Raw genomic sequence first — 19,114 nt, 5'->3', positions numbered from 1 at the left:
ATGCCACTGTATCGCCTTCACTTTATTCACAATCTGGGAATGCGTCAGACGAACACTTCCAGACCCCCTGCCCACCTGCCAAAGGTTTTAGAGTATGATGAAAAGGCCATGAAAGTGCACTCTCCTGCCTATAGATTCCTCCCATTATGGCTGCAAGGATCTAGCACAGACACAGCAGTGCTTCCCTGCAGGGCTGGGTCACGTAGGAGTCCTGGTTGGTGTCTTTCCACTTGCTGACTAGTGCCAGAGACCCCTAATGACGGTGTTAATACCTGTAGCCCAAAATAGCCAATCACACATTGAGTAATCAGTGGCTGACTCACACAAGAATTTGAATCACCTGAAAAATCTAATTCCAACAACTCAGGGGAAAACATCTAAACTTTAATTTCCCCCAGTTATTCCTTTATACCTCAGAGCAATGAACTTTACAAGTCAATTTCATCTTGTATTTTTTTTATCAAATTTAAATTGTCTTTTGATCTCACTTTTATAAGAAAGGGTAAATAGGAAGCATCCAACAGACCTTCTTATCTTCCACTAGTTTGCATACCTCTATCTGCCATCTCATATTTGTCTTCTGACTAACCACTCCTAAATTATTCAGCCCTTTCTCCATATACAAGTCCTGCCATGCTGTAGCTATTTTGTTTTTTTCTTGCCGATAACCTTGTGGTTTTCTTACAGCCTGATGTAATGAGCCTCTTTACTCACCAGGGGTGTATGTGTGTCTGGCTATCCATCCTGTTGCCTTTCTGCCCAGAAATTTTCAGCTGTTTTTCTCTCCACTGCAATAGCCCTTTTCACTAAGGTCTACTGCCATCCAGGAACATACAGACATAGTAAGTGATTAGCAAACCTTGTTTTCCAGTGCTTTCAAGGCACAAAACTATTTCTGGACAGAATAAGTGAAGATTTATGGAAAGAATCTGCATGTGTTACTCTCAGTTTTTTTCTTAGGCTGAACAAAAATTGGGTTGCTAAGTACTAGGTCAAAGATACAGTTTTAAATGCTTCTGTCAGCCTGTCTTAAAGCCAAATAAAACTGGTACTAAATAAATACTGCTTTATTCCTTCTGGCAGGTACATATTAATTATGTTAAAGATCAATTATTGGAAAACGCTAATAAAGTATAACTCCATGAAAGGCTTGCAACTGAACTTAACTTGCAGGAGGCCCTTAGATTTTTAAGAGTTATTAAGCCAGCTGCTAATAACATAAAGATGTTTGCTGAGGATTTATTCAGTCCATAGAAAGATTGTGTACTCAACAGGGCCATGAACTATAATTGCGAACAGTACAACAGGTGAAATGTTCCCATTAATGTTGTTATTCTTATCTGGACTAAATAAAATATGGCAATCATAGCTACAGTTTAAAATTCAGTGCTTGTTGAGCTACTGTGGTTCTCAGGCCATAGAGAAATATTTTGGCTGTCTAAGCAGAAGGTTAAATGACATTATTTTAATGTTTTTGCTATCATGGTCTGACAATATGCTACTTTTACACAGGAACAGGGTACATATACTTTTAATACACTGACACAATAGTGAGTAGCACTGGTTGATCCATTACTGGGCATGGAATTAGGATTTTATTATAAAACTTTTTTAAATTACAAAAGAAAAATCTTACTCATCTTCATTAGTCCACAATTTTAAAAGGGAATATTTAGTTTTCCCATCTAAAAATTATCCAGTATTGCCTTATCCTTTTCCTTCTGTTTCAGAAATTTTTTTGAGTACCAAGTTAACTTTTGTTGTATTTGATTAGCTTTCCTAATAAGAGTCTTTGACTTGTTTCCAGTTCTCTCTTTGCTAGAAAAGATAGCTTTATGTTTCGGTGAGTTATTTTTTCTAAGTGGACCTGCTTCAGTTATATAAAAATAACATTTATTCCAAAAAAAGGTTGTCTATATTTCCAGGAGGTTACTTTCATTTCACATTAAAATAGTTTGCTTATTCAGATGATTCCTATATATTGCAAATAAAAACTAGAAAGGGAAAGAAGGGTTCAAGGTGATTCATCTATTTGATTTCTTCCCTGGGGTATTGCTTAGCTGATAATAAGAAAAATCCAAGTTTCTATTCACAGATCAGTTTTAGTGGACTCCTTAAAATGGAAGGCAGTGACTAATGTAGCCATTTTCCACTGTTACAAACAAACAAAAAAAATTAAGTAGAGATGAGGTATTAACCTCTGGATTTTTTTTATTCCACTTCAGTGCCTAGACAGTATTACATATTTCTGTAGAACTTCTTTCTCTTGTATGTGCCACTACCATATATTACTATCTTCCTGTTTTTCAACAGCAATAAAAGTCAATTTTCACACTCATCCATGTTTATCTCTGTGAATTATCTTGGTACGCAAAACCAGCTCACTTTCCTACCTCTAAAAATACCATGTTGTTTTGCATCTTGCAAAAAGATTAAAAAAGGAAGCGAAATCACAACCTTGTTTTGCCTGTAATGACAATTAAGATGATTTCCATCCAGATGGTGTTACACATTTGAAAACACAAAGACCTTTTGGCTGGAGTGACAACAACATCTGCAAAAATCAAACAGCATCATCCATCCCAAGAATTTCCTGAAGATATCCTGCCAATTACTTTTACTAGTAGGTGACGATTAATCATAACCTGTCTGGCATCTGAGCAGAGATCTGATCCCTGCCCAGAAAGAAAAGTTATATTCAGACAGAGCTGAAAGCAAACTTTGCCAGGACCCAAGATCCTGAGCATCATTATTTTTAGAATGTGCCCAACTCAGATTATCTCATATTGCTTTGGTGGGGTTTTGTTGTTGATGGTGGTGTTCATGCTTTATTTCTCTCTAAAATTGAGGCCTTGTAGATGTAAGTCTGCTCAGCTTCTTGTGGGAGGTACAGAACTCAACTTCCTGCCTCTCCCAAATTACGCTAGAGATGTTCAGGTGATATAGTTCAATGGGTGCTATTAAATTGCTTTTTGAATGGGGGGTTATAGGCAGAAAATAATGCTTGAGAATATCATTTGAGGGTGGATTCAGGTGACCTCAGAAGGCTGCATGTCTCCAGAGTAGTCTCTAAAAAGCCAGTTTTCAGATTTTGGCTATCTTGCACATGCTGACTTTTACTTTGCTGATAAAATAGTTCTGCTTCTTACAATGAGATAATTTACAAAACATGGTAACACATCATCTTTCTAAATATGGTAATATCATTCATCTCTCTGTTCAGAGATGTAATTCCATGTAAAGATATTTAAAATTCTTTGTTTCTGGGATAAATACTTATGTAAGGTCACTGTAAGTTCAGCCCATATTTGACCAAATTTTTCTGTCACAATTATGTGAAATATCCCACTAATTTTATAGTAAGGGAACATTCACAGAGCAAAGGAACTACCCCTGGTAAAAACATTACATTTTCCCCTTTTCAATATAACTGTTGCAGCATATTCTATTCATGTTTTTTATTCTTTGCCCTCCTGAACTGGTAGAGGGAAGTGATTAATCCCTTTTTTCAAGATAAAAGCAGTTTTTTAGCCACTTACAATGAAATTACCTTTTCTGTCCCATGATCTTTCTCAACAAGTGCTCAAGGAATAGTCATACAATTATATTCCTCGCTGAATACGCCTCTATTAGGGTATTCAGAGCCTTAAACTCTCTGAAGGTCTTTTTCTTTTCTTCTTGTTGGTTTTTTTTAGCTAGCCTAAAAAGCATGAAGTACACCAATGCCCAATATGTTACTAGGCTGCTCAAAAAGGCTTCTGTTACAATAGTCAAGTTTGTGTAAACAGACCTTTTCTTTTAGGAATCTGAAAAAGAGCAACCTTATTTTCATGTACTGATGTATGTCTGAAGTCCAGTGTCTGTCATCAGGCTTTATCTTAAACTGCTTTAAATTGCCAATTTATATCAGTTTAGGAGAAATCCCATTGAATATATTTTTGTTATTATATTTCTATAGTGTGATGTGCTCATGTACAGTGGTCTGGAATGTGTGTTTTGTTAACTTTGTGTTGTAGTGTCTGATAAAAATTCAAAGTACATTTCTCCATTGATTAGATGATACCCTTTGGTCCTGACCAGCCAGCTGTAGAGATAATTGTAGGCAAATTGAAGAGAGTTATGAGAATAGCAATAAGGACCGAAAGGACTGATATCCAAAGAGATATCAGAAAAACTAAAATGCTGGTCATTCCTCCCTACCACCACTAACCCCTTAGCGACTCAGAATAGAAAGCTGTCAATTATTTCTATGTAGTGGTTGTTGCAAATCTCAATTAAAAGCTCTTTCAACTACTCAGCAAGTGAGAATAATTGCTCACAGTGCCGCCATACGTGTGCATGACCTGTGCCATGGTAAGCAGATGGAGCTGATATCAAAGCTGGTTCATGCTCTTTGTGAAGCACAGTGTCTCTGTAACACCACAGAATCATAGTGCTGGGGTTTTTCTAAAAGTAACTTTGAAATTGAAGATAATGAACTGTCCTGAGAACTATTCAGAAATGACCACTACAAGCTGTGCCTTTTCTCTGGGTCATGGATAATAACTCCAGCTCAAAATTAGACCTTAGAAGGACAGCCTAAGGGTAGCTTAGATTCGGTCATACAATTGCCCAGTTAATTTCCTTTGTGAGTTAATACAGCTGCAGGCTAGATAAAACAACCTCTTGAGATTTTGTGCTTATTTCTGCAATTTTGGGGGCAGATATACCCTACTCATATCCTAGTTTGTTGCCTCTCTGTACTGCTCTGTAACTGGCGCCATTGAAGTTTCCTACCTATTCTTAATAAGAATGTGTGAACTCTGAGCATTTTCTGTGAATTTATAGCAAACACTATTTTGATCTAGTGATGATCCAAAAATGATTAAATATTGTTCATTTTTCTATTCAGAAGAAAAAAAATCTCAAGATTCATTTAACCTGTATTGTCTAAAAGTATCATTTCTATTTAGAAGGGAAAGATGTTTCAACATATTAGCATTAAATGCAGGCAGCAGGCAAAGCTCCTATAAACATATTCTTCCTTTGAAGAATAAGAAAAAGAGAAAGATGATGCAGGTTTGTGTATTAGTTTGAGCATGTGCATGAGCTTTGAGCAGATGAGAGATCATCATTGATTACATTTCCTAATAACCATAGAATCACAGAATAGTTTGGGTTGAAAGGAACAACATCTAGTTCCAGCCCCCTGCCACAGGTAGGGACACCTTCCACTGGACGAGGCTGCTCAAATATCCATGCAGCCTGGCCTAGAACACATCTGGGAATGGAGCATCCATTCAGTTTAATTTCAGTTTAATGCCATTCCCCCTTGTTCTAGCTTTACATGCTCTTGTAAAAAGTCATCCTGTCATTCTTTCTGAAACTTTAGAGATTGTCCTGATGGCACATCGAGGTGTTGGGATGTAGCACAATATCCAAATATAGCTTTTGTGTTCCCCCTTTATATAACTGGGTTCATTCCCATGATACCTATGAATGCTGTAAAATCTCACAACATCCAAGAAGTTCATGCTAGGAAAGTTGCATTGGAGAAGTCATTAAAAGCAAAACAGTCCCTTGTGATGATTTATGATGCCTCCTTTTCTAGAACTGTTATTCTCTCAGTCACATTATTAATCTCCTAGTTGCCATTAGAAATGCTGATAGTTTAGGAATGTCAACCACACCTCCATCAATAACACAAGCAATCCAGATTTTCTGACCAAACCAGAGTTTCTGCCTAGGGCAGCCCAACACTGGCCTTCCTCTTTGAGGTGGGGAACTGGGACTAGCACATCTTGCATGAGTTATTTAAATTTTGGGTGGTTGCACTACTGGCCTTCAGTTACTTGTCTTTATTTACATGTTACTCTTTTAGTGACATTGGACAATATATATGTGTAATCTGTTACACACATGAGTTCTGGGCTCATCTTTTTTTTGTATTTTTCATGAAGGGACCCTGTTTTTAACATGGTGGCTGTCAAATAAAAAAGCTTTTGTCAGTTAATAAGCGCGAAACTTTAGTGTAATCTCAGGGGTTCCTTGAGTGGTATAGGTGAAATGTTAGAAGTGGAAGAATTAATTGTTTGAAATTTAATTTGAAATTAAGTGTTCAAAAGTGAGCATTGCAAAAGCTGCTGAGAGGATTTGAAATCTCAGACTAGAGTTAATGAGGGAGGATGTTATGTGCGGGGAAAAAAATCTGAACATATTTCTAAAGAGTGAATAAAATCATCATCATGGCTGAAGAGAGGCCTAACATTTTGGAAGATCATACATAAGATATTAGCTTAGGGAAAAAAAACAAACAAAGGGGTAAATGTACATCAGAAACCTCTGTCTTTTAATAAGTCAACATAGAGAATTTTGGAATTATACTGCCCATTACTCAATTTCACATCTGAATCTTTTCTGGTGCTTTACAGAAAGACACAGAGTGAAAACTGAGACCCCATTAAATTAATTGAAATGTTGCTATTTAATTCGACATGTTTTCCTACTTTTGCCACTAAAAGATAAAGAGGAAAATAGTGATAGAGTTTGGGAAAGCCTTCTTAAAATACAGAAGTACCATGGAGACTTTAGCTACATTTGCATGGAATATGAAAGGAAGTTCAGAATAATATTTTGCTCTCTTGGTTTAAAAGAGGGCAAATGCCACCTGAAGCATCCTATATAAAAGTATGACACAGAGAAAAATCATAATATAATTAACTTTTTGGTTTTTTCCAGGGTATGTTTAGATAAGAAAATCAAGCAAGTTTAACATACTCCGAAGCAACTTTCAACTGTTGCAAACTTTTCTTAGAAGTCTGATTTCATTCCAAGAAGGGTTGATTTTGATTTATCTTACACCTGTTCCTAGCAAGTTAAACTACACTGAAATAACGTGCCTGCCTGCCTTCCCTACCTCCTAGGAAAACACAACCAGGGAGGGCTGCCTTAAGCAATGGACACATTCCTCCCTTCCCTATTTCCAGCCTGAGGAGTTGGGGATGGAGTTTTGGTGGGGGTTGCGGGGGTGAAGAGTGAAGAAGATGAGAGAGCAAAGTGTGAAAAAAACACCACCAGCCTAGGAAGATTCTCCTTCCTTCAGCTGTTTTTCAAACAGGTTACAGTGCATTTTCTGCTCCACTTTTTTCTTCAATCTTTCTTCCCTTTAGGGAGAACCTCATCCCTGCCCTCCAGATAGAAGCGCATACACAAGTAGATGTGTATTTGGACCAATGCTTTTTAAAAGGGAAAAGAGAACTATGCTGCTGTTGGCATCTTCATCTCTCATGGTCACAGAGGACCAGAGACCCTCAGTGGGCTAGAAGGCTCCCAGCAGTGCAGGGCAGAGGCTGTGCTCTGCTGGCAAGACTGAATTAATTTGAATTTTTTTCAGTGGCAGGCCTTCATAAAACTCTATGTTATAAAAAAACTGTCAGAGCTCTGGAAAAAGTAGGAATAAGGGCAGGAGCAGGCCACTGAATTCTTTAGAACATTTTCCTATTAGAAGTGTTGAGGGTAACCAAAAACCCCAGTAAGCATTTTAATAATTTCTGGACTAAATGCATAATTCCCAATATTTGGGTGACCTTATTATTTTTTAAGTTCTAAGAATGATTTTCAGGGGCATATACTGCTTTTCTAACAATCTCTAATTTGCTGCTACCCAGTCACCACTAAATAAAAATGGCTGTTCCATTGCTACTCTGCTCAGGACAAGTCAAGATCACCCTGCCATCGGGTTAGTCATCACGGACACCGCTTCTTCAGCACAGTCTGTATTGCTCAAGGCATTCCAGCACCTTCTATGTTAGCCTTGGATCCAGATAAACACAACTAAATATAGAAAGACGTTTGCTTTAAGTGGGTACATGTGTGCTAACTGCCTGTGCTGGCAGTATAGTCAACCAAGATCTAGGGCTTAGTTCAGCAGAGTACAGAGAGGTGCCTGTCCCGTTACATGATATTCCCTGCTCCCCAGTCACTTCTTCTGAAGTGTACATCTTTCCCAGGTCCAAGAGCATAGCTGTCAGATCTAGGGGATATCTCAGATACCTTAAGGCATCTCAGATGGCACTGGACAAATAAACTTGGGCAGCTGAATTAAGTCTTCCTTGTGCGAAGCCCAGAGTGTGAGGCAACTGAGCAGCCAGCAGAAGCCCTCCTGAGGATTAGCTGCACCTCTCTCAGCTGATGTGATTACCTTGTGCTGCTTGGGGAGTTTAGACACCTGCTTCACATGTAGACATCTAAATTTAAATATCTGCACGTGGAGCTCAATCCAATTCCATCCATTTTTCTGATCTCCATTAGAATATGTGATGTCCTTAACTTTTCCCAGCCAGTTTTCCTATTTCTGAATTCTCACCCACACCTCCTGCATCTGGTTGTTGTGAGCTTGAGATTTGTACCGTGCAGAGACACCCCAGGATACCTTGTCCACTTCTGACTCTTCTTGATCTCCAGACTCGCTGGATTTAGAAGCAAATGCAGCATTTTTGGTAGCCAATTATGTAGTAGCAACATATGATCCACATATGTATTAGCCAAAGACATTTTAAAAAGAGCGCAAGACAGGCAGAAAGTCAGCTTAGGCCAACACAGAATGTAAAATAGTGACACCAGCCAACAGTGAACATTCAGGGAGAATTGCACAAGCAGGGCAAACATACAGTGATATTTCTCTACAAGAGTTTCTCAGCCCCCAACATCCTTCTACTTGAAGACGTCCTGAGCCAGAAGTGGGCTTTTTGGTGTTAATTAGCCCAGGATTAAATCTTCTCCCATAAGACCATCCAGCTGGCTTTAAACCTATGTAGGTTTCTAGCCCCTTGTGACAAAAGTTTCCACAATTTAGCAGGACAGTCCTTAGACCACAAGTACATGTTTTCTGTAATGAGACAACAAAGCCATCCATAGGTGAGTTCAGAGAAATCCAGTATGTTTGTCAGAGAGGAAGGGTATTTGGACCTCAGCTTCCTTTGGTGGCAGAGAAGAATTAACAAAGGCTATTTCCTGCTGTACTGTGGCAGAGTAAGGGAACAGTCTCCTGCATGTAGGCACAGTCAGTATGTCTCACTGCTTGCCTGTGAAGGTGGGGGATTTCACTTTCTGGGTCATTCTTGTAGGAGCTATGCTTGGAACAAGATGTGCGTTTCTACCCAAAACAAAAGAAGTAAAACTCATATAAACAAGAACCTGCTTTCGGTTCTTCACTGACAAACATGGGTTTAGATTATCCTTGCATGCAAACATACTAACACCAAAAAAAACCAAAGATTAAAATCAGGTATTTCTTACAAGGGCTCTTTAGGCTTTTAAAGTTTGCCAAGAAATTAATCATGAGGTGAGGAAAAACAGAGCTTGTTCTGTGCTTTTCTACTCCGTGCATAACAGCATGTCTACCCCAATCATTGTAAAAGAACATTATGCCTTCTCACAGCATCCATGTGCCATCACTCTGCTGCTTCTGCTCCTCTCCCCTTAAATGCTGTTCTGGCTCTAAGGACAGCTGGCTGATTAGTTCATGCACACCAAAGTCGCTCTCACATTTTGAATCTGTGACCTGAAGAAATAAATCCTAACACTTGCTGAGCTTCAACTAACTTTCCAGGCTTTCAGCTAAAAAAATTCTTCTGAGCACCCAGTGTTGTATTTCCTCCCTTCCAAGAAATGGTACATGAGGGGAGTTGTGTCCAAAAACTACATGCCTCAACCACACAGTGTCTGTTCTCATAGGAAATTAGTACTGTCCTTGTAAGTCTGATTCTACCGGACTGTCACCCCTGGGCCTGCCCTAAGTTTTTTCTTACCTTAGTTTTCTTTTTTGTCTTTGCACGAAAAATTTGCTATGGAAAGAAATATAAAGGGGAAAGGTTCTAATCCATCTACCGATTTGTACAATTTGCTACATTAGGTTTCAAATCTCCTGCATGAGGTTTCTTCAATTTTATCCATGTGTTTTGAAAACTGCTACCCTCACTTTTCACCCTGGAGGCTCCTGAGGTAGTTTTTGACACCAACCCTGATCTCACATCCCTACCTTAAACAGGAATCTCTGTGCTTTGGATTACCACCCACTATAGGAGTGTCTCTTTTGTCCTTCTCATTCAGCTCATGTAGATGTATGTATTATTTACTGATACTTGGATATTAATGCTTTCTGTAATGTATTTCTTTCAGACATCATTGTTCTCATCGCTTCAATAGCAGTTGTTTCTGCAAAAACTCAAGGTAACATTTTTGCAACATCAGCACTGAGAAGTCTTCGTTTCCTACAGATCCTTCGTATGGTGCGCATGGACCGAAGAGGAGGCACTTGGAAATTATTAGGTTCTGTAGTTTATGCACATAGCAAGGTACGTAATCCTAGATGCTAATTTTGTCTGGTTGATATCTTCACTTGATGTGATTCAACAAGAGACCAAGGGAATAAGCATTTATCAGTTTTGAGCAGAATACCCAAAATTTTCTGACATAACATCAGTTGTAACATGAACTAACACAGATACACCAGGCCATGTTTAATGCTAAAAGTTTTAAGATATCTTGAAAATGTTGTCCTTGATATGCAGTTGTAATTTGTTATATGTTGGGGAAGTTGCTGAAGCATCAAACCATAGGAGTAGATCTTGTCCAATTTCAGAGAAAATTTGCATCCATACGGGAGCACTTGACTTATAACTGCACAAATTCCAAAAAATGTATATATAGATATTTTCATTATGTCTTCCTTGAAATGTCATTATATTCAGTCCATAAAATGGGAATTGATCTCTGTTGTCTTTTATCTAGGAATTAATCACAGCCTGGTACATAGGATTTTTAGTACTCATCTTTTCATCTTTCCTGGTTTATCTGGTGGAAAAAGATGCAAATACTGAATTCTCCACATATGCAGATGCTCTCTGGTGGGGCACAGTAAGTACAGAAAAATAACATGGACTCTTTAACCAGTATGCTAAAGTGCTTTGAATTTCACCTACTGAGAATTTTAACTTAGTGTGCTGTTCAATGAATTGTTTTCACTGACAAAAAACTGGTCTGAGAAGCTTCCTCCTTCAACTCATTTGCACATCAACAGATTATTTCAGTCCATCCTGCAGAACAGCTGTTTACGTGTTTCTGCTGCAAACCAGTCAACTAAACCTTCAAGAGAAGAAAGCATTTTAGCCCACAGCCTTTCAGTAATATAGTTTGTAACATGGCCCCACAAAGAACTGTTTGATACAAACCAGAGGGCTGTAAGCAGCAGTGCAGGAAGAGGAACAAGTGTCAGGAAAAAAAGAGGGAAAAAATCTTACATCAGCTTTGCATGAGATTATCATCAGTGCCCTTAAAAAGATGTTGTTTCTCCTTCCTCTCTACCTTGAGGACAAAGAGCAAGAATAAATATGTCCATTCTGGTTCAGCAGTGTTATTTTTTACAGGTATAAAAGCCCTAATTTACTTGAGATCATGGTTAACTATCAAATCAATTCTTTTTACTTTGTTGAAATCTGTGGGATCTAGGTACATGCCTGACTGCTTTTCTGAAGGAGGATTATATGAACATGGTTAAATAAACTAGGGTTTCAATGAACAACAAAAGGCTAGGTTTGAAGCTTTGATTTTTTTTTATGGCATAATATGTAGAGGTTTTTACTTAAAAATGCCTTATAGTGATACAGACTCCTCCACTGTGTGAGAGTTACTTAGGCAGCTTAAGAAATCTGCCTAAACAAAGCCTAAGGCAGTTATTTTCAGGCAATATAAAACTGCTTTTCTTTTCCTCCTGAAGCACTAGAATACACACAGTGTGCTCTGACAGTGTCTGGGTAGTGAAATGATACCTGGGACATGATTAATGCTGACAATATCATGGAGCACTCATTAGTTTTCTTGGAATAAGTGTGAGACCTGAGCCAGCCTCTGACACCTTTCCTTATCAGAAGGATGCAAAAATGAAGCTTTCTCACCTCAGACCTTTTGCTGACAGGATTTCATCTAGATTTAGTAATATCTGCAGACTCAGAGCATGCACACATGGACTGTGAAGAAGCCCTTTCCAAAATGTCTTAAATTATTGAAAATATCTGTAAGAAGTCTTGTCTGCATTTTGAGCTAAGGTCAAGGTCACTCACTATTATTAGGGGTAGTTAGTGTATTTGAAATTTGTTCATCTAAGGGCTAGTCATTTGTTGCATGTCTTCCCTAGAGACTATACCTCTATGTTATCAGTGCACAAAATTGGGAGCTTGGAAAAGCCAGACCTAGTAATTGTTACTTGTGCATTTACAAATATTCAAAAGTATATTTTCCTGAAACTTGTTGCTTTAGAGCATCAAGGCAAATCACTGATAAAATACACATTTTATCCTGTAAGACAAGCACACATAAAATTCATATTGGCTAAAGTCGTGAGAGAAGGTTTTGCCTTCAGTTGCATCACTGTAATTTATTTTATTTCCCATTTCTTCAAAAGCTGAGCTCTGGGTTTGTCTTTAAGCTTTCTAACCTTCCTGTATCGACATGGTTGTGAAGCCTCTGGCACTGGATGCTGATGCCCTCACTGATGAGTACCCTGGCTCTGGCAGCCTGAAAACCACATTGCCCCTTTGGGGTGGCTGTGGGGATGTGGTCCTGCAAGAGACCTTCCTGTGGAAGTGCATGTTTTTGGAAATAGATGTTTTCAAAAGTTTGATTCTCCAGGAATCAGCCTCTCTGCAAGGCCACGTGTGCCTTAGCGCTGCATAGGCAGGGAGTCTGGACTGAGCAGAGGATTGTACCCACCTGCCAGCTGGAATGGGGAAACATATGCACAAGGAATGAGAAAGTCTCAGCAAACTCAGACCTTCACTCTGGCATCTGACTGAGGCTCGTGGTAGATCCAGATCCTTCTCCCTGAGCAGATCTAGCAGCGGGAACAAGACCTTTATTTTAGAATTTGCTTCTCCACTACCTGCTGACTGCTATTTTTTAAGGAAAAGCCCTGCTAGGAAATAATCATTGTATAAAGTGGTGCTTAAAATATTTTGTACACTATGAAGTGAAAGTGTATGATTCAGAGGTTATATAAGTAGTGCAACTTAGAAAATCAGGAATCTTGTCTTGATTTCAACAGAAAAAACAACAAATTTTATTTTAAAACTTGGAAACAATATATATTGTATATTTCTATATCTTTTCTTCATTCCCTAGTGTATGACATGAATACATTTAAGGTTTTAATGCACTTAAGCAAGTGCACAAAGTTACTGGAAATCAGTAAGGGGGAAATCATTCCCCCTTACCTGTTATCTTTGCCATTTTAATAATAGTATTTTTTTTACAATATGTAAAACAGTATGTGGGAAATGCATAATGTGCTTCTTAGTCATGGTTGTTTTTACTGCCAGAGTAACCCACATGCAGATTTTTGAAAAGGACAGATTGTATGGCATTCTGGGGAAATAAATGCTTAGTCTTACTGGTTTGTTTATTTGCAAAAGTTGTTTTGACTTAAACCACAAACTACCAAACCCTGGACTGAATTCTGTCATGGCAGAGGTACAAGAAAGAAAAAGCTGGATCAAAGTCAGGCACAAATAGTGACCCTAAATTTCAGGCTTTTAGAGGCACTTATGCCTCTCCTTAAAGGATCAGCACTAGCATGTTGCAATTAACCCATTCATTAATTCAGATTATTTGAGGACCATACACTGCTATGGTTATTTCACGGACTCCATTTCTGAAGCCCATATTTTTATACAGAAATGAAAGGCAGGATATGGCATCCAAATTTACATGTGCATACGCCACTGTATTTGCAATTTTATGCTATACTGTGCAACCTGCTATTGAAACATCATGGTAATATTGCTACTGTGAATATTCTTGTGGTCAAGGTCCCCACAGTGTTGCCTAGCAGAGCAGCACACAATGGTGAGTGTTATATGAAGAGCTCGAGTTCAAAATTTGCTTTGGTAGAGAAGACAAATTCATTTAACAGACGAAAATAACAAAACTATATGGGAACAAAAGGTCAATTAAAAACCATAAGTATTTCAAAACCAAACCATGTGTGGTTTTCTGAGATATACTGGTGTTAACTAGAACGGTGTACAATTATAGTGACATTTGGTTTGTACATTAATCACCTTTAGCTGCAAATGTAATGCAGCTGAAGTTTCTGTCCCTCTTACACATTTGACAAAATTTCTCTTAATAAGTCTTTATTTTCTAGTAGTATCCAATAGTAACAGCTGGATACAAAATGGCTCTGGCACTCCACAGCAACCTGTTAGTGAACAAAACATATTACAATGAATTACATTGTCACAATGACCAGCTCAAATGAGTTAATATTGATGAAATTTTTCCCATTTAATGTAATGATGGCATGAGCAAAGTATATTTTTTTCAGTTAATTGATGTCAGGTAAAGATTCAAAAGGAAGTACTGCTAGGAGAACATAAAATGACATCAGAAAGAAAATTAGGGTAGAGAATGGCCTCCTGAGTCCTATCTCATCTAACTGAGGTCATTTAAGTTATATCATCACATTCATTATTACATTACATCACAGCATGTTTATTAGTTCCAGCAACGAGATAATGGAAGTTCTATTATCATTGTGAGTTTTGAGCCTGGCCGGATGACACTGCCTACTTTGGTTAGTCTGTCCAGACCCCTCATTTCTGGAAGTAACCAAAATGGAGTGGCTTCCATCTGGTGTAAAAGACAGGACTCAGCTAGCTCATCTAGCCATGCAGGAGTGTGATTCAGCTGCTTAAACATAGGCATACGGTACCATCAAAGGTCTGTTGGACAGTCTGCTGCCTCTCCTGTGGATGGTCCCAGTTCAGATGCCCTAATACATCTCTGGTGATGCTAGACACTTTTTTTTCAGACGAGCCCAAGTTCTACATTTTAGGATAAGACAAGTTACCTTTGAACTTTGGTCACTTCTCTCTTACCCACTTGTGGGATCCAGCCTTCCCTCACAATGCTAGCTGTAACTTCTGTCTGCTTCTCACATTATTATCAGTGATGTCTGGAAATTTCTTATGTTGTCGTGTTTTGATATCCAGTAGTTTTCCACACCCAGCTCAGTTAATTTAATCTCAGGATTACACCAGTCAGGGCCTGGCCAATGGTTTAGTCATGCACTAGCAGCATTCACAAAGATGCAGCGGATTATTCCCAAACTTGATTCTAAAGTTGTCAAGAAGAACGTTTTCTTAGTTGTGTGGTGAGAGTAGTATAAAATGAAGATCAAACCCCTTTGCTCAGTGTTGAGTAAGACAGTACAGCATGGTGCTGACACCTATAAACCCATGTAAAGACCATCTTGAGATAAAATAGCTCAAAGTGAGCAAGAGTCCACTGATATTCTTAATCACAAACTGATACCATAGTCCTTAGTACCTAGAAGAATTGAGGGAAAGGCTTTAATAGGGTCTTTTTAATTTCTTTGGAGAAATTCCAGAGATACAGTGTGTGTGACTGCTCCTGGTTTTGGACTGCTCTCAGGTCCCAAAGGTTCAAGTTTATCTCTGACTTCTTTGGAATACAGATCAGTGGCAATATCATTAATATGCAGATGACACTTGGTTCTGTTTCCCTCTCATCAGCCCAGGCAGGAGATATCTCTGTACTTTCCAGCGACTGGCAGAGATAGGGAGCTGGACAGAAGCCAAGAAAGTGGGCTCATTCCAGAGCTCCAAACTGCTTTGCAATGACTGGCCTGGAAATAAATTTTGAGGATTTTTTATTCAGGGAGTGATTTGTTCAAGTGTTTCATTCCTCTCGGGCTCTTAATAGCCTCAAACTGCTCTACAGTTGCCCTCTGATGTGAAGAGCTGTGATTATCTTCTTCAGCAAACAAATCAAGCCCCTCTGCCAGGCCAAGACCATGGCTGAACCAGCTCATCTCTGCCAGAAAAGAGAGAGTTGCATTCTCACATTCCCTCCTCCTTATTACTCGATCTCAGCCGCTGCCTTGCGCAGGCTCCGAAGCTTGTTAGGCACGTCTGTGAGCTGACACAACTGACCAAAGCAGCAGAAACAAATCACACAGAAATGCGGATCACTTTCTGCCCCTTCCTCAGTGGTATTGGCTTGCCAAAGAGTCCAGAAAAAGCCCAGAAGAGGAGATGGGGCAGGGAAGTGAAGAGGAGCAAGGAAGAGTGAGACCTGATAGGCATGCAAGGTGGCGTGTCTGTGATCAGGCTAGTGTTACAAAACTTGAGACTTGATAACCACTTGAAATTTCAGCTGCAGCCTGAATTCATCTCTCTCTCTTAGTCTCTATGGCTTTCTCAGGGTAAATTGCACTCACAGCTTGTTCCCAACAATGGGAGCAATTAAAAGCACTGTTTACTATCTACAGAGTCCTAAATAGTTGAAATCTAATTACTTCCAAAAGACTTTCCTTCTTTTGTCCCGTGGTGACCCTGACATTAAATAGAATTGTTTTGGCTGTCTTGCCTAGGAATGAACTTTGAGGAAGCTGGAAACAAAATAATGTCTCTAGAAGGCAATTTCCTGAAGAATCTGTTGCTGCCAGAATATTCACTAAGCCTGAACTTGCCCACATTTGGTACACGATGTAAAATAATTCTCCATGCACATGTTCTCCCTAATAACAAGCCCTGGAGTCCTTGGCACTCAGCCTACTGTTGTCTATCTTTGTCCTTTAACATCGTGTGCTGTTGCCTGAGCACGCGCCCCACAGCCTCCCAGCCAGCCCTCGGGAATCCTCCGCTCTGCCCACACCTCCTCCAGCTGCCCGCACCAGGCAGCTGTGTGGGTCTGAACTCTGTGAAAGCCTACAGACACAACTCTTCTGCCAGTCCAGTCCCCAGCTATGGGATTGGTGTGCTTCCTGGGGCCACGAGTAGCCTGGATGGCAATTCCTTGGGTCAGGGAATGCCCTCAGCCACATACACACACATGAAGGCCTCATCTTTTGCCTTCAAGATGCGCTCAGTGAGCCTCAAACATGCACCATTATCTCAGTGGCTGCATTGCTCGTGGCCAGAGGTCAGTGAGCCCTCCCACTTGCACTGAAACCTGCCTCCCCTTTCTTTTTGACCTGTCCACAGGTAGGTCTGAGATAACATGGCCCAACAGCCCAAGGTACCTCTGCATCTGCTGCTGCGTAGTAACCTTTGGACCTTCATGTCAGGAGTGACACAGGTGTATCTGAGCCTGTCAGGAGGAAGGGGAAAGGACCAGAAACTTTACTCACAGTTCCTTCCAGCTTTTGATTAGTGTTTTTGGGGTTTCAGAAGATAAATCACTTCAAATTGTACTGATGGGTTTGCAGAAAATGCAGCTGCTTCTTGCAATTCCTTTGACTTTATATCATCTGCAAGCATCAATGTCTCCCCTGCTATATTTTTCCAGTATGATGTCTGTATACTTTATATTTGTTTAGTTATGCAAATAGATACAGTTATATTTTCCTGCAGAAAATAAGTGAAACACCTTCACATCTGTGGAATAGAAAACTTTTTTCCTGCCCAACTTATGTAATTTCCCATCATTTCCCTCAAATTTGAGATCAAGATAATGTTTCATTATTTTTAAACTTATTGCTTATTTAGGTGTTTTTCTCACGTTTATTATTTATCTCAGTTTTATTTAGTCATAAACAGTATTACATTTTCGCAGAAAAATGTCAATGTTAATATATTTATGTTCATTTTTTTTAGAAACAGCTATATGTTTCATATGTCTTGAATTAATTAGTGGAAGTGCTGCTTCATGCAATGTAAATAATCTGCAGCTAATCTGTCAGTGACTTCTGGTAAACCATGTAGTTCATTCATTTCTTTTTAGATCACTTTGACAACCATTGGCTATGGAGACAAAACTCCTCTTACTTGGCTTGGAAGGTTGCTTTCTGCGGGGTTTGCTCTACTCGGCATTTCTTTCTTTGCACTACCTGCTGTGAGTATGCCTATAAAACTCATAAAAATTAATAGAAACTCCTGTAGGTCCTGCCATTATTATGATACAAAAAGCTGAAGGAAGCTGTCTACATGAAGAACAACTGTTTAAGCCTTTTTGCTCTGCAACAACATTGGTGAATTGCTATCCAAAATCCAAAAAAAAACGTTTGGTGCCATTGCTTTAGTTTTGCGAAATTTCTCTGACATGGACAGATGATAGAAAGACAGGGAAATAACCCTAAGTTAGGTTACATACTATTGTGTAAAGTTGAAAAATCTTCCTTTTGTTATATTACTGCTTTTCTTTCAAATTTTTCTAAACAAAACAAAAATAAAAGCAGATTATATGTTTTTCTAACTTAGACTATAGTGAAAAAAAATTAGGCATTTCTAATAGCTTGTGTTGTATGGCCATGTTGTATCGTATGTTCAAGCTTGTATGTTCAAGCTACCAACAGAGAGTAGTAGGCCTTAAATCAACTAATAGTTAATGTTGTTGAATGCAAAATATGCAACTATCATTTTCCATGAAAAATTGTAAATAAACATTACAGTTTATTTATGTTGTTTCTATCAATGTACAAGACACTAATGGAAATGGAAATTATTTAATGACTAAAATATAGTGCAGCTTCAGAAATAACTTCTTATTTTTGTGGGTAAATCTTTTTTTTTAAATTAGTTTTGAATTAGCATGAAATGAGAAGTGGCATTTGTATTTTTTATATTGTCTCCAGTGCAATGTCTTTTGATATTTTAATACTCTTATACTCTATCTATAGATCACTATAAAACATGGATGTCATAATTCTTCATTTGTTTTCAACCATATAGATAAACCAAGATTAAAAGTCAGCATTTGTCAACAGCATTAAATCGTCTGGTGCACTGCATTTATTTCTTACTCTAACTACAAAGAGTATTTCAGTATCTTTGACATACTATAATGCATGTAATTATAACTCATTACCTGTTTGTGAATCTTTGACATTTATTGACATCTACTGTAATTAATTCCTTTTGTTACCCAGTCACCACTAACAAGAAAGTTAGTCTTACCAGCACTACAATGAAAAGATGAATAACCTTACCTATTAGAGATGCCACAACTTTTGTTCCTCATGTCATATCTATGTACAGATACTAGTTTTCCTCATAAATACTTCTGTGCTGAATCTGTCTGTAAAACAAGAGGTATGTGGGAAACTTTTGCACTTCTA

The 19,114-nt window shown here is 38.6% G+C and overlaps 1 protein-coding gene across 5 annotated transcripts in view; it reads left to right on the top strand.

Moving 5' to 3' along the window:
* KCNQ5 (potassium voltage-gated channel subfamily Q member 5) overlaps positions 1–19,114 on the top strand; it is a 284,393-nt gene that overhangs the window by 223,673 nt on the left and 41,606 nt on the right. For all 5 annotated transcript variants that reach the window (XM_082302865.1, XM_082302864.1, XM_082302868.1 and 2 more), the window contains exons 4-6: positions 10,159–10,334; positions 10,771–10,896; positions 17,782–17,892. In XM_082302865.1, the coding sequence (XP_082158991.1) occupies positions 10,159–10,334; positions 10,771–10,896; positions 17,782–17,892 (413 nt within the window). The remainder of the gene's footprint in view (positions 1–10,158; positions 10,335–10,770; positions 10,897–17,781; positions 17,893–19,114) is intronic.

This window comes from Coloeus monedula (assembly GCF_965178545.1).
Source record: "Coloeus monedula genome assembly, chromosome: 2".
NCBI classification, from domain to species: Eukaryota; Metazoa; Chordata; class Aves; order Passeriformes; family Corvidae; genus Coloeus; species Coloeus monedula.
Note: the sequence above shows the minus strand (reverse complement) of the source record. Positions and strands in the feature narration are given on the sequence as shown.